The 15,592-nt window shown below is 45.8% G+C and overlaps 1 protein-coding gene across 2 annotated transcripts in view; it reads right to left on the reverse strand.

Annotated features, from left to right (window-relative positions):
* Window positions 1-11,060, reverse strand: part of PKDCC (protein kinase domain containing, cytoplasmic) — a 50,680-nt gene extending 39,620 nt beyond the window's left edge. Inside the window, exon 1 of one of the 2 annotated variants that reach the window (XM_006133974.4) lies at window positions 10,136-11,060. In XM_006133974.4, the coding sequence (XP_006134036.2) occupies window positions 10,136-10,816 (681 nt within the window). In that variant the 5' untranslated portion in view covers window positions 10,817-11,060. The remainder of the gene's footprint in view (window positions 1-10,135) is intronic. The other variant, XM_006133973.4, reaches the window with a different exon arrangement.
* Between the last annotated feature and the right edge of the window lie 4,532 nt (window positions 11,061-15,592).

A 15,592-nucleotide genomic window follows, 5' to 3' on the forward strand; every position in this document is an offset into this window, starting at 1 on the left:
ACCACTGTCCAGTTTTCAGTAGGCATAAGAAAAGAAGAGAATTACAATAAGAATTAGGCACAGAGACACTTCACTTGATGCCTGTTTGCATCTTTAGGTTCCTAAATGCCTTTAGCAATCTGGACTTTACTGCAAAGATTCCAAAAAAGTCACTGGTTGATACATACAATGCATGACCACCACCTTGTCTCCTCAGATGTCACAGTGCTGGAGAATGTGGTCTTTAACTCCAGTCTGAGTGACTCTGCACCCGTCAATAGTTTCTCTCCATTGAGGACAAGGCTGCCACAAGGGTGGCAACACACTGATTTGGCTAATCCCCACCCTTCAATTTAATAATGCGGAAATTACTCCACAGCCATACCCCATGCACAGAAGGTCTACATCTAGACTGCAAGCCTCTTTCGAAAGAGGCTTTTTTGAAAGATACTTTCAAAAAAGCCTCTTTTGAAAAAGAGCATCTAGACTACAACCAATACTTTCAAAAAAGCAAGCTGCTTTTTCAAAAGAGAGCACCCCAGTAGTCTGGATGCTCTCTTTCGAAAAAACACATTTTGCATTACATAGCGCCTTTTTTTGAAAGAGCACTTTTGAAAAAAGGCATTCTTCGTCCTAAAACGAGGTCGAAAAAACTGTGGTATTCTTTCGATTAACTTTCGAAAGAATGTGGCAGCAGTCTAGATGCAGGGGAAGTTTTTCGAAAAAAGGCCACTTTTTTTGAAAAAACCCTGTAGTCTAGACACACCCTAGCAGTGGTATTATGGGACAAGCCCTAAAGGCACCTTAGAACTGCAGCTGTTACAATTGCTGTGTGTGTGGTGAGTATGAAAGCACCAAAATAATTTGGGCAAAATAACATTTAAGAGTGGGTTAAACCATTGCAAGGAGGGGTGATGCTACAAAGCATTTTGCAGTCAAAATGCAATTGAAGCTAGGGAACTGAATTGTTTGTTTGTTTGCAACAGCTGTCGGGAAGAGTTCCTTCCGAACAGGATTTTAATTGCTAGTGTAAGTGGGCCAAATCCTTGACAGAATCATGATAGGAGGAAGGAATGAGACAAGTTTTCCTCAACTTAATGAGGGCACACCCACTGATCAAGGGCAGGATGCAACTCTAAAAAGACAACATGAGCTGGATGGGATCTTGGAAGCCAGGAAATCCTATGTCTAACCTCAGCTCTGGCAGATTCAATGTGTGGCCTTGAACTAGTCATATAAACGCTCTCTGTTTTGCTAGCTATCTAATAAAAGAAGGAATTGGACAATAGTACTTACCTACTTTACAATTAGCCCAACTGGTAGGTAATACAGCTGGTTTGCCCTTGGAATCCTTCTTACACAAAATATTGTATTTAATTGAAAAATAGCATCCTGAACAGAGTAGCCACCAGACTAATGTGCATAGTGTGTCTGTGAAAAGTTTCAAGTAGCAACAGTGATTTTTGCAAAAAGTGAAATGGTGTCACTGGTCTCAGAGTGCTGCACAGAGAGGAGACTGCCGGGATCCTAGGCAGAGAAGGCTGATAAGGTTGCAAGTCATCAGTTCCCATAAACACACCAGAAATTCAAAACCGAGTCTTTGGAGTAATTTACATGGCACATAACACAGAGGAACAATCACAGAAATCATTCAACAAATTAATGGGATTTGTTTTTATGAACGATGTATTTGAAAATGAGTAATGAAGGTGTAGCTCTTTAATGATTTTTATGAGTTTTGCCTCATGGAAATCCCTTCCTGCCAACAGCTATGTAAGTCAAATCCCCTCTACAGTCCCACATAGTTCAGTGGGAGAAAACATTATTTGGACACTTTAGAATTGAGGCATATGGCTTGTCTAATAGTGACATGAATAGTTATGGCTGTTTTGCAATTGTATCAGCTCTGTGCTTCCAACAGCACTGGAGTTCTTGTTAACAGATCCTTTCTTCACTCTTAAAAGTGCAGGATAACATCTGGGCCTGTTGGGAAGCACTCTTGCAATAAAGAAGCACTTTGTGTAATTCATCTTTCCTCGCCAAGCTGCATCTGTCTGTTCTCCCTGACCTTCTCCATTCCCACCCCAAGCTCCCCAGGGCGGTGGAGATGTACTGGAGCTGCAGCAAGCTGTCTCTCTCAACAGGTGGCACTGTTCACTGTTTTCCTCCTTAACTAACAAAGAGGTCTTGTACTGCCACCCCACATTACAGGGTAGGGTAATTTTCAAAAAGTGACATAAGCACTTAGTAATAGAGCTACAGGGAGATGTAGGTAGCTAACACCCACTTCATGGTCTTAAATCCAAAACATAAACACCAATGAGAACCTCAAAAACCCCATGCAGATGCCACTTCTCTCTGTCAATGCCCAAATTCCCTAGATACTTCAATTTCGGCTAGTGAGCAGCTGTAAAACCACCAAAGTGTACTATCACCAAGCTACTCAGTGCCAATGTTGCACCCATAGTGGGATTCTCCAGCTAGGCATTTCTCCATCTTTTTTGCCTACAAGATCAAATCTGGTAGGTATTCTCAGAGCATGCCTTCCCTGCATAAAAGACAACCAGAACCTTACTAAAAATCTAGATGTGTGTGTCCCAGAATACCTGACAGCCCAGTGGGTAGAGTTCTGATGCAGGCTCTGTTTTCATATCCCCACTCTGCCTGATTTGGAGCAGGGATTTAAATCCAGGTTTCCCAGATATGCACCTTAACCAGGAGGCTATAGGGTAGTAGTTGATGTGAGTCCTATTAGCCTGTCCCACTGAATCTGTTCCCTTCTGTATTAAATAAACATTTACTGGGCTCAAAAGAGACCAACTCCAGAGCCCAGTGGTTAGGGCCTTTGCTGGAGAAGTAGGTCCCCACTCAAATGAATATTTCACTTGTCAATAGCCTGGTGGTCAAAATAGCAATAGGAGGGGAGACCTGCTCTAAAATCAGCTAGAGTAGGAGATTTGAAATAGATCTCCCATAGCCCATGTGATCCTCTCCCACCCCTCCTCCCCTGTGCCTGACCATCTGGCTATTGGCTATAATGTGGTGAGTCTCTCTTTGTGAGAAAGAGCTAAGGTGACTTAGGCACCTGGCTCCAGGAGAGAATTCACCATTCTGAATAGAAAGAGACATGGGGGTCAGACCCCACCCCTCTCCTCAGCATTTCCTGCTGGCTAACACAGACAGATGCCAGTGAAACAGAAGCTGAGACTCAACTTCTCAGGCATCTAATTTCCCCCACCCTTTGTATAGGGCAGCCTGGACTCCTGTCCTGGGGCTGTGAATTCCACTAGGCAGCAGGGTGCCTAGAAGGTAGGTGTTGCCATGCCTACGTTTCTTTGCAATCTAATCCTTAGGAGTCCTTCTTACACTGAAAATCACTGGGACTTGGCTTCTGAATCCTGACATCACTTTGAGGATTTAGGCTCCTTAGAGAAATGTTTAAAAAACTTGTTCATCTAAACTCATTAAAAAAAACAGTAAAATCATGGTGTGCACTTATTTTAACGTATTTTAAACTTCCTGAAACCTTTTCCAATAAAAACAGGTTAACATCAGTTGCAAAATTTCCCAGTGTAGACAGGCCTCTGGAGCTACACTGTGCCCTTTATCTATGGATGCAGATCAATCACATAATACAATCCCAAGTTTTCATTCTAGTAGGTTAATTCTAATTAGGGACTCTGATTTGAAATTTCCATTAAAAGAGAAATTTCTATATTCTTCTCCCAGTCCAAATTTCATAACTACAATTTCCCCATGTGATTAGCTACCATCTTGCCAGGGCTCTTTGTTGATGATGCTATACCACAGTTTACTCAGAAAGCTGAACAAATATGCAGTACAAATAAAAGCTCTTCATTTCATCACTAAGCATTCTCTATTGCTACTAGCAAAGAGTTTCTTGACTGGAGCTCCTGATTCCCTGCTGTGACCCCACTTTCTTGAAACAACAAGTGACCCTCTCCTAGAGTTCATGCCTAGTCCCATGTTGTATGCAAATTTTGTTGATTAAAAATTAGTGGAATCTAAATGAAGCAAATTATTTAACACTTGGAGAAATTATTTTTTCAAAATAAATGTACCAGGGTTTGCATTAAGACCTCAACAATTTAAGTCTCAAACTAAAAAAAGGGGGGAGAGTTCTGCTTATGACCTCACCAACTGGATTTATCTATGCTGAGGAAAAGCATCAAGTTAGAAGACATGTTAACTAACATGATGGTAACATAACTTTACATCATTCTATTTAAGGAGGAACAAGTGATGTGTTAGCAGGTTGTAATAATAAGCAGGTAATCTATGTCATGACCACCTAAAACATTTTCAAACACCGGTGGATTTGTTCACACCAGAAGCAAAATCTTGGTTTAATACCTTTTCTATTTTTAACATAACACATTTTCTGAGAGTAATCAAGGCCACTTACACCAATGTAAAGTCAAAATAATTTCCCTAAAGACAGCTGAATTATTCTCGATTTAAAGTGGGATAAAGTCATAAACTGGACTGTGCTTTTTAAAGTGTGATTACTTGAACACTAATTGACAAACTACAAAAGGGGTTGTTCTTAGTCAACAAGCTTCTGGTCTACTATCTGGTCACTCCCTGCTCCTCTTCCACCTCAATCTGCCACAGTTTCAGAATGAACTCACTTAAAAAAAAGATTTTGGATGAAGTGGAAGCTCTTTTTCAGTACCACATATTAAACTGTGTCATTAAGTGATTATAAAGACACCTATTAAAGTTCAAAATTAATCTTGTTCTGTCACAAAACCTATGTCAGTTTCAAACCTTCACACCCTTCCATTCTTCTTCAACAATGTAAGGGGAGACCTAGTCAAAAGGGTTATTTATGGCCATGAGTGGCAGCACCCTTAATTCAGATCTACAAGGGCTGTAATTATATTATTACAGTAAATCAAACATTGCCAGTGTCTTTACAACTGTATTCATTGTCTGAGATTAACAGCAAATTGTGGTTCATTTTCTTTTCTTCCCTAGATACAGCCAGAGTGGAGGGAGGAATTAGAGCAAACTAATCCGGCTGCCTCCATAATTGCACAGAAAAGCTGGATTCAGAAATAAATATTTTAACTTTGCAAGGGGAGAAAAAACCCACAGTGGAGAGGGAAAGGGAAAGGGAAAGGAAAAGGAGATCCGCCACAGCATTTCATAGAGCTAGTGCAAAGCAATTAGTGGGCTGCTAAATCCTGTGTTACAATAAATCAGTGACCCAAATCCCCCTCTCCCCCAATGCCCCTCATTATTAAATCAACTTTAATGAACTGCCCCGTTCTCTCCCACTCCAAACCAAATACGTTTCCATTTTAATCTGCACCTGCCCGTCACAATGGCTGCTGAGGCAGTAATGTGTCTAGAAAACTCGCAGCGATCTAAATAAACTAGCAGTGGGTGTGATTGACAAGTCAGTTCCCAGCCTTGCCCTTTGGATCAGAGCCTCTGCCCCACCAGCCAGGCCAGCCCTGACTCGGGGACGGGAAATACAAACACTGTAAAGCGAAAGGCGCCTCCTGTTTGCTTTACATTCACACCAGCTCACCCCATAGCTCACATTGAGCGACCCGCGCTCCCTTCGCCAGGCTCTCAACATTTCCTGGGATGGGCGTGACGCGCCCCATTTGGCTCCGCGCTCCTACAAGGCTGCGCTCTGCAAGCGGGTCTTTTGCCCTAACGGGCCTAACCCGGGATGTTCAGGGATGCCTTGAAGGGGCGAGGGATCTGCTGTTGAGAAGAGCCAGGCCAGACGGGAGTAACGAACACGTCTGTTATCTTACACTTCAGGCTGTCAGCCGCGAGAGATTTACCGGAAAATCCCCTTTCCTGGGGCTGAACCTACAGGAAAGAAAAGCTGGATTTCCACCCCGAGAGACTCAGACACAATCACCCGAGATAGCCCCGCGCAGGCTTAAGCAGGGCTGGCGCTGCAGCGCCAGGACTGTGCAATGCGGGGAAAGCCACTCGGCACCGGTAACCTTGCACCCCGCTTTGTGAGTCCGTGTGTGTAGGGTCTTTGTGCATGTGGGGGGAGGGCGCTATTTCTCTTTCTGTGTTTGACTCTATGGGGTGGGGGCGTCTCTTCTCCCCCACCCCTCCTAAAAACCCCCCTCGCACTCTCTGCAGATAGGGGAAGGTGGCTGGAAGCTGGATTCACTCTGACGTCTCTTTCCTATTTGGGAGCGCTGTTGAAAGGGGCTAAGCAAGGCGACTGGATGGGAAGCCCTGAGCCGCTCCAGCCGCCAGTCGGGACAATAATTGGCCGCAGCTGGCTTAGGGGTGTTAAGTGTTCCCTGCGTGTTGCGGGGGGAGGCATAATTGGAAGGGGAAGTTCGAGGCACAAAAGTGCCATATTTTATGGCTGGTTTACAGGGCTGTCAAACTCCGCAGTAAACATATTACTACTGAAAACCCAGCGTGAGCCTCCTGAGCTGTCGGGGCAGCTAGCCGAAGCGCTGGGCCGAGAGCGGCTTGGCTTCTGAGATTTTTAGCCATCACGCGTGTGTGTTTTCCACACTTCTGAGATGGCCCAAAGTTACTTACCTGAGAGGGAGTGTAAAGGGCTGCGGGAAAGGGTGGCCGGGCAGCCCCGGGCAGTCATTTCAGCTGGTCTCCAGAACTCCCTCCGCTAAAGGCCCGTGATGATGAAGCAGAAAGTTATTTTTAAAACTACGCCCAGCAGCAGGCAGAAGTCTTTCTTGTATTTCGCTAAATTAAGATCCGCTGAAATAGCACTGGCAATTGATGCAGCAGCATTGCTTTAGCCTTGTGGGCCCCGGGATATTAGAGAGCCAAGGTGGGTGTCAAAGCGCGTCTCTCTTGCCAACAGAAGCTGGTCCAGGAAAAGATATCACCTCACTGTCTCTCTAACTATCTGTCTAACGCAGACACAGAGGAGAGTCCATTTTGCTAATGAAGTGACTCAGTGATTGATGGATACATTGCATACAAGCAGAAAGTGAAAGGCGTTTCAGGACAAACTGCGGACTCTCAATTGCGTTTCTACAGTGGATGAATAAACTCGATGAAAATGAGCTAAGAAAAGTTTTTTTCTTAGCTCAAGCCATACAGTTGTGCTGTTATTAATTTAGCAACAGTTAAATGGTCTGGGCCCTTTAAAAACTCACTTTTGTCATTAAAATGGGTGCTTATGTCAAAGACTAGAATAGGTTGAGGAAAGTATGTTGAGTTTTTCTTCTCTAGCTGGCAGAAACCGATGGATACGTGTGAGAGGCCAGATCCTACGTTAATTTGGTCACTGACCTCAGTAGATGCAGGATCACGTCCTATCGGGGATTTGAGAATAGACATAACAAAAAATAGCCAGCTGGTTTAGAAAACGCTCGCTGTTCCCCGTTGTATATGCCCCCCGATGACCCTTAGTATGAGATTACAGCTCTTTTCCTGGACCATAGGTCTGCCTAGCTGGGACTAGATAAAGTCTGTTAGGTTTTTATAGTAGCCTTTACAAGGTAAATCTTATCAAATATTAGTGTTCACTCACTGCAGCAATTTCGCTCCAAGCTTTCCAAAATGAATGAAACACAAAAAGGCAGCGAATGCATGTGGCTTCCCAATTCTTTTCTAGCGCCTTTGCAATCTGATCAGAGCAACCAAGTCAAAGGAAATTCTACTAGTGTCTGAGGAGACAGGAGGCAGCCAAAATAATAATAATGGAGAGAATCTGAGCCACACGGAAAACATGTTTCTGATTTAAATTTAATCTATTTTGTAATTAGATGGCATGTAATTTCTCAATACATCATTAACATGAGGGATTTTTGCACATTAGAACATTCTCCCAGCTCAGAGGCTGGGCGTGCATTTTTTTGAAGCGCCTATTCATGTGTTTGTTTTAGTTCAGCTTCTACACAACGTGACTGCTCACAAAGGAAAATGTGACATGAAGAAGATTGATTTCATTTACCTATTATAGGGGCCTTCAGTAAAACGGGGAATTAACTGACAACGTTTCCTGTAGTTTTTGGTGGAGAAAACAATCATTGATCGTGAGCAGATTTTTCAATAAGATGTTCCATAATGCATATCCAAGTTTAAAGGAACCCTAGTGTCTACACATGTGTAAACATTGGATTTTGTTGTTGTTGCTCGTTGCATAGATAATGCAGGACAGAAGTTTGGCTTCTATTTTTGTGAAGATGACTAATTATTTCCAAATTATTCTCTGCATCCGATGAAAGTATCTCTTTGAATAACATGTGAAAGGAATACACTGGATCATGAAAACCCGCCGAGGAAGCCAGAGAAACTACAACTCTAAAATGTTTAATATAAACCATCATTTTTGCCAACTAATAGAAACATCGTATTGCTTTCTAGGAGTAGCAGAAAAAAAACTTGAAAACGAATGTTTAAAAATTGAGTTTATTTCCTGCTGTCAAACCATTATCGATATCCTCTTCAGCACTACAGTAATAGTTTGAATTTCTTCCTATGAGGATGGATTTTCAGTGACTCCCTATGATGTAACCTCAAACAGAGGCTATAGTGTAGTGTGCGAGATGTTGCTTTAATTATGTGTTATAGTTATACTTGGCAGCACGGATTCAACAATTAGCAAACGCTTTAGTTATTTGGTATCCGACTTTTTTATTCTAGAACTACAGAAATGTTTTATCCCAAGAAAGAAAGATAGATACTGGCTTCCCAATCCCTGCATGTACTCACGAGGCGATATTGAACTAGCGTCTGGCTTCCAGTGTATGGAAATTGACTGTTTTGTTCATTTAGAGTTTTAGTTCTTATGGAAGAATTAGTACCTTTTGCTCCTGAACAAGTTAAAAACTACCTGTTTGATTCCTTTTACAAGCTAGCTACAGGGCTTGTAAAGTTCTAATGTATTTTTCATCAATGCTTTACCCGGTGTGAAACGTAACAGGAATTTCAATTCAACTTTTGAAATGACCCCTTTGAAATGAATGTGGGATGTTTGAAAGTCCTAAGATGCAACATATCTGACAAGAAATGTCAGCGTAGAGTATAAGAAAGAATAATACTGCGCCCTGTTACAGTTAGTCCTTCTAATCTTCCATTTGCCAGGATTCTGTGTATTTAACGTCCAGCGATAAAACACACACTAAAACTAAATACCTGCCACACTGACAACTGAGGAGAGTAATCACATTAATATTCGTGGAAAGCGGAGTTGTTTATATTGCTTAGGGTTGACATTTTATTGTACGCGTTTTGGGAGACTCTGTATCTCCGTAGACTTCCTTCTTCTAGCAGCAGCACACTTTGGTTTTGCTTTGGTGTAAGAATAACCAGAAAAGGCCGCTAGGCCAGGCACAACCATACCTCTCCGATCATGACATTACTTCTGCACCAATTAGCACAATGAAAATGGCTAATATTCATCTTTCCCCACTGCTATGGTACACAAGGCAGGCAGGGGTAAATCTGATCGAATGAGTCACTTCACAGAGGCTGTCAGGATCTTCAGTGGTGCATGTATTGAGAGTGCTTGTGTATAAAGGTTTCCTATTTGTCCCGTATCGTAACTGGTTAGAAGACAGCAGAAACGATAGAGCTGTGCAGATGATAGAGCAGAAGGGATTTTGTGTATAAAAATGTAAATGATGGTGAACTAAGACCTACCAATCTTTACAAAACTGTATCAAAAGTATTTGAGTCGATAAACATTAGTCTCAAAGCCTGTTGTAGTTATACTATACTTGTCCAAATAATGTTACATTTACGTTTAAAGGGGGGCTTGTTATCACAAGATGACATTTTCGACCCCCTACTGGGACTGTCAGCAGCGGTAGTACAAATGCTATTTATTCTCTGTCCTATGAGCACCGGCGACACCAGTGTAGGGAAGGTAACTCTTATAGGTACAGCAAGAGCAAAGCTTCCTAGTTCTTCCCTACACCGCACATATGCAGTTAACTCCCCAGGAGATACACCCCTTCCTGCGGTTACCTCGGACGTTTATTCCCTCGTTTTGAAGAGCGCCAACAGGTTGCCCGCGGTGAGAAACAAATCCTTGACACATTTCCCCCGGACACCCAGCCGTTTTTAAAGAAACCCCGAGGCTGACCATTGGCTCCGGGGTCACGTCCAGCGGCCCCGCGCCAGCGACCTGTCACTCCTCTCCAAGAGCCCCAGCCCGACTTACCTGGAGGATGTTGGCGTGCTGCAGCCTTTGCAGCAGGACCATCTCCTTGACGAGTTTGTAGGAGGCCAGCCTGTAGCACGCCTCCAGCGCCGCGTATAGCCGCACGCAGTTCTCGATGTCGTGCCCTCCAAAATCGACGGATTTCAGCGCCACGGCCAGCGTGCGGTTCAGGACCACTTTGTAGACCGCTTTGGTGTAGCCGGAGCCGAGGTAGTGAACGTGGGTGACGTTGTGGATGTCCCGGCACCCTAGCAGCGGCGGCTCCAGGGCCAGATCGATTTTGGCCCCGGCAGGGGAGACCCCTCGGCTGTCAGCCTGCGGTGGCGCTTTCCCCTTCTCCGGCCGCACAGCCTGCTCCGAGGAGGTCCGCGGCTGGGCAAGGTCCATCAGCCGCCGCTCCAGCGGTCTCACCAGCCGCCTGGCAGCAGCCGCGGGCGCCCGGTGCTGCTGGTAGCGGACCACCTCCTCGTAGCGCTCCCTGATCTGCCTGGCTAGTTCCCAGCGGCGGCTCCCGCGGTCCTCCTCGGGCAGGTCCAAAGGCGAGCCCGCCAAGGCCGGGGTCACCCCGCTCCGCTGCCGCTGCTGGTGATCAAAGCCCGGGATGAACAGCACGTTCAGCAACGTGCCGAGGAAGAAGGAGAGGCAGCAGCCGGCTGCCACCGCGATCCTTCGGCGCCTCATCGCCGCTCGCCAGCCTCGCAGCCTCTCCCCCGCTGCCCCAGGACGCGGGTTTGGGCGGAGGAGTTCCCCTGCCTCCCCCCAGGCCCGCAGCCTCTTCACGTGGCCCCGCCGGCCCGCGCCCCGCTAAGGCGCATCGGCGTGACACTTGCCTCCCCGCTCATAAGCTCCTGCAGCCCTTATTCTCAGCCGGCCCCGGAGGGGGGAATAACAAGCCTGGGCGCTCTCCGCTCTCTGACGTCCCCTGATTGACAACCCAGCCCTGCCAGTGGCCCGGCGGAGCAGCAGGGGGCCCTGGGAAACGTAGTCTCGTCAATGACTCTACCCACAGGCGTTTGATAGCCGGGAAGTCAGGACTACAACTCCCAGGCTCTGCTCCAGCTCCCGTGCAAGGGCGGGACCGAAATGATAACGGTGTGTACGCGCTATGCAGAGGGGGAATGGGCTCGGCCAGCGTTAGATGCAAGATCTTACCCGGGCTCTGGGGCAGCGATGCTATGAGTGGCGTCAATTCTCTCCTTAGAGCCTCTGAGATAAAGAGGGAGAGGAGGCAGGTTTAGCTTAATCAGAGCCACCAGCTGCTACTTGTTGCTAGGGAAGGGAGGCGCCTTCATTTTGGGATTCATTTGTAAAAATCTCTCCCTCTAGTGATGAAGGCTGCCTCCCCCCTGCCGGGTGTGTTTCTCTTTGAGCGAACCGTTTAAAAGCTCACCCATAATTACTTGTGCAAGATGACTCGTTCCCATTATCCCAGTTTGACAGCACTGGCTTAACTGGCATCCCACCAGTCAAATCTTGGAAAGCGTTTTACGACTGAAAAGCCAGTGCTGGAGCGCTCAGAAAGGAGCATGCACGCGAACCCAGAAGCGAGGGTGATAACACAAAGGGGAGATTTTGCTGGTACATTTTCCACATATTTTCTTTCAAGTGGTTACCCTAAAATGAGACAACCGACCTAGGTAAATAACTAATTCACTGTGAGAGAATCTGTAGAGATTTCCTTTCTCAACGCAATATGATGGTTCAACATTTTCCCAAAAGTTGTAATGGCTTTGTGTCCCCGGACAGGATCAAACTGTGGCTTATAAATTTACAGCTAATATCAGAACAGGGGGCTGTGATTTCGAGATGCAAAAATGAAAGCCACGGAAGAGCTAGGTTAGCCGCGTGTCACTCCAGACTAAATCTACAAATCATGGTCTCAACATGGGGTAGAGCCCCTGCCCTGTTGGAGATGTGAATTGCAGGGGTGAGTGCTAATGACATGGTTATCCATCAAGCCCACATTACGACGCTGTTAGCAACTAATTAACAAATACAATCGGCCCAAGAAACGCCACAAAGAAAAGCATCTCAACAAAAGAAAAGCCATGAAGAGTCTGGGGGAGGGTGGGGACTGAGAGCTAAAGTTCACCGGGAAGCCAAAAGAGAATAATTTCCATTAAGGGCAGGGGACCATTTAAAGCACGAGTCATTTAGGTAATACATATTAGCTACAAAAAATCTGTTTACCTTCACAGGCGCGTGTGCCTGATGCTTGGGAAAAGTTTCCTTTCGGTAAGAGTAACACGTAAAGCAATATACTTTTGTATGGTTTATCATTAATCAAACCTCAAAGCCTGCAGTTTGTTCCTTTCTGTTGAGTATGTTACATGTGATACCTAGTCTGTGATCACACGCTGACTCGTAAGGAATACTGCTTCCAAGAGATCAGAAATTAATAAGAGGCCTATATAGTCAAGATAATTGGGAGAGTTTAAAAACTCAAATCACGTTTACAAAAGTAGGTTTTTCAGTCACTGGTTTAACTAACAACCGTCAGTCACTTGTAATGAAACTGTCCGGAGGGCGAATTACAAGTTTATGAAAAGCAGCCAGCAGATCAAATGGTTTAATGAGCCCTAATTTTGGCATATTTTTAATAGTAGCTATACAGTCATGCTTAAAACTCAAACCCAAGAGCAAATGTAAGAGTAAGTGTCAAACACGATGAGAGCCTCAGAAGGAGGACAACACATAACCAGTAAAGAGACCTTGTCTGAAATAGGTGTTGGGTATAACAAGGCATTAAGTATCCTGCGGCACATTTCTTGAATACCTCGTAGTGTTCTCAGGCCATACAGTCCTCTTAGTTTTGTGGCTATTGCAACTTTTGTATGTGAGCAGAACTGAGCCTGGGAGGCGATCTAGTTCAAAAGCTACCTAAGTACTGTATCAGCTAAGCGCCACCTACTGTTCCTCGCAACGGAGTGTTCAGCCAGCCGCACCACTGCGGGAATGGGCCCTCAGGCAGCCACAAGCCTATTGCAGGACCCAGACAGAGGGCGAAGTGTTGTGCCATTGAGGAGGGCAAGCGACTGTACATAAAACGCCCCACGGCAATGCTGGCTGCATTTCAATTGCTTTATTCTTTCCCTTCTTCTCTAATTGTCACCCCTAGGGCGAGGGGCAAAATTCTCTTCTCAGTGGTACCAGTGCCATTCAGCTGCAGTTATACTGGGCCACAGCCTGCGCCCTGCTCCCAGTCAAGTGAGGGCAGGATTGGGCCTGTGATAGTCTCCCAATATGAACGCGAATAACAATTGGCCTTATGTTCAAAGGTGCTGAAAGCCTGCCACGCTGATTTCAATGGGATATGTAAGCCACCAGCACCTTTGAACCATCAGCTATGAGTTCACTCCTTTTCCTATATTCCAATAGTAGATCTCTGAAACTCGCATACAGCCAAGTGTATTGTAGCAGAGCTCATGCTGGGCCTTTGCAAGCCGATCTGCCGTCACAGTGCTAGCTGTAGGAGCTAATTTATTGTAGCAAATAATGCACGTACTGGACACATCTACATTCTGGATCGGAGCTCTTGGATCACACTGTCAAGTCTCCCATTCACTTTATAGCACAAATATAAAACTCTCCGAGAGCCACACAGTTATATGGGGATACTTGCTATTCCTCCAGAAATATTTTAAATATCAATAGATATGTGGTTTTATGATGCTCGATGGTAACCAGCGTTTCCCATTTAGTCCCAAGATAAAGCACCCGAGTAAAGCTGGAGTGGTTATGAAACTGGAGAAAGGAAGAGATCAAGGAAACCCTGTACCTACTAACCGAACCGTCTCCATTTCACTTGGGCTTGGAGTTTCCCCACAAACATTCAAGGGCCTAGGCAGACTCTGAGCAGTGAGGTTTAGGAAGGCAGGGCTCAATTCTTAACCTGTTTTCCCGGGGGTGGGGATAACATTTCAGATGAAGCTCTCAGAGGGGAAAACACCGAACTACTACGGGAGGCGCACCGGAGAGACAGCTGTTACTCCCACTGAAGCGCACAGCTATTTGGGCTTCAGTCGAGAGAGGCTGCAACCCTACTGCTGGCTGCACGGTACCTTCTCCTCGGCTGGCGACGTTCTCACGCTCGGTCTCGGGGAACCGATCTGCAGCTAGTCTTTTAAACGACCCCTCCCTAACTCTGGGTTGCTGTTTCATTTTAGCTCCCGTCCAGCATCACTGCCGCGCTAATTCACCCCCGAATGCTTGGCAATGGATCTGCAGTGCTGGGATCCGAGTGGCACGTGGGCCTCTCTCTTCCCGCTGCACTGGGGAATCAGCGGACTAGGTTACCCCAGCAGCCCCGAGCGTGACACCCGCGGCGCGCCTCTGCAGCTCGTTCCTCTTCGGGCTCCTGCTGTAGCGCTTGATTCCCCCGGCCGCTGGCGTCCTGGGCAGACGCTGACCCGCGATCCGCCAGCCTCACGCTTGAGTCTCACAAACCATTTAGCGCGGGATTATCGAACTTCACACACAAATAACAGAGAGCCCCCGGGAGCTCCTAGGCAGCCCGCTCCCGCTGAAAGATTTCTATCAGATAGTAGCCACACGCTGCCTCATAGCGAAGGGAGGGGTGGGGAGCTTGTTTACCCAGGTACTTTGCATTACAATTTCACCTGTGGGTGTTTGGAGGGGGGGTGTTAAATCTTCCTGTATTGGAAGGTTGGTCCCCTCTTCTGCAGAGGCCTCCTGCTGGGACTAAAAATGAGCTTTTAATTGTTCTTTATTCTTACGGCTGATTTAAACAATTTCACAGGCTAGCAGCACCAGTATAAGGTGCTGGGCTGGGGACTGTCCTTTAGCCACCTCCCGGAACCCCAATGTGAGCCAGCAAGAGAGGGACGGAGAATATCCAAATTATTTTTCTTCTTCGTCCCCCCTCCCCGCCTCAAAAAAACCACACACATTTAGCCTTTGTCTCTGCACCCCACCCTTGAGGCATTTTCTCTCACCCCCGCAGAACGTTTGCTTGCTTGGATGTAAATAAGTAGTTTGTTTCAGAATTTGTGCTTAATTCACCCCTCATATTCTGCCTCAAAGGTTTAGTTGTGCTGGGAGAACTTGTTTAAAGCAGGGAATATTCATCTCTCTGAATAGTAAACATAGTGAACCTCTAATAAATGTCCCCTGCACAAAGGTGTTTATTGCCTTGCTTTCTTGAGTGTACTGGTGCAGACAACATTGCATGGGCACAATTTGTTTGGGTTTGATGCTGGTTGTTGGTGCATGCATGCAAAGGGTAATCTTTGACATTAGCTTGTGCCTTATTTACAACGTTTACAGGAAAAAATACAACTGCAAACAGATGCTTCCAAACACATTCAAGTGAGCCAGCTGTTTTTAAAATCAGGCCTCCCTCTCAAAGCGGGTTTTCTTCATTATATCATTCCCGACAGATACCATGAAATACATCACTCATTTAGATATGGAAGCAGAGTCTGGAAGAGGACTTGT

Source organism: Pelodiscus sinensis, chromosome 3 (assembly GCF_049634645.1).
Source record: "Pelodiscus sinensis isolate JC-2024 chromosome 3, ASM4963464v1, whole genome shotgun sequence".
NCBI lineage: Eukaryota > Metazoa > Chordata > Testudines > Trionychidae > Pelodiscus > Pelodiscus sinensis.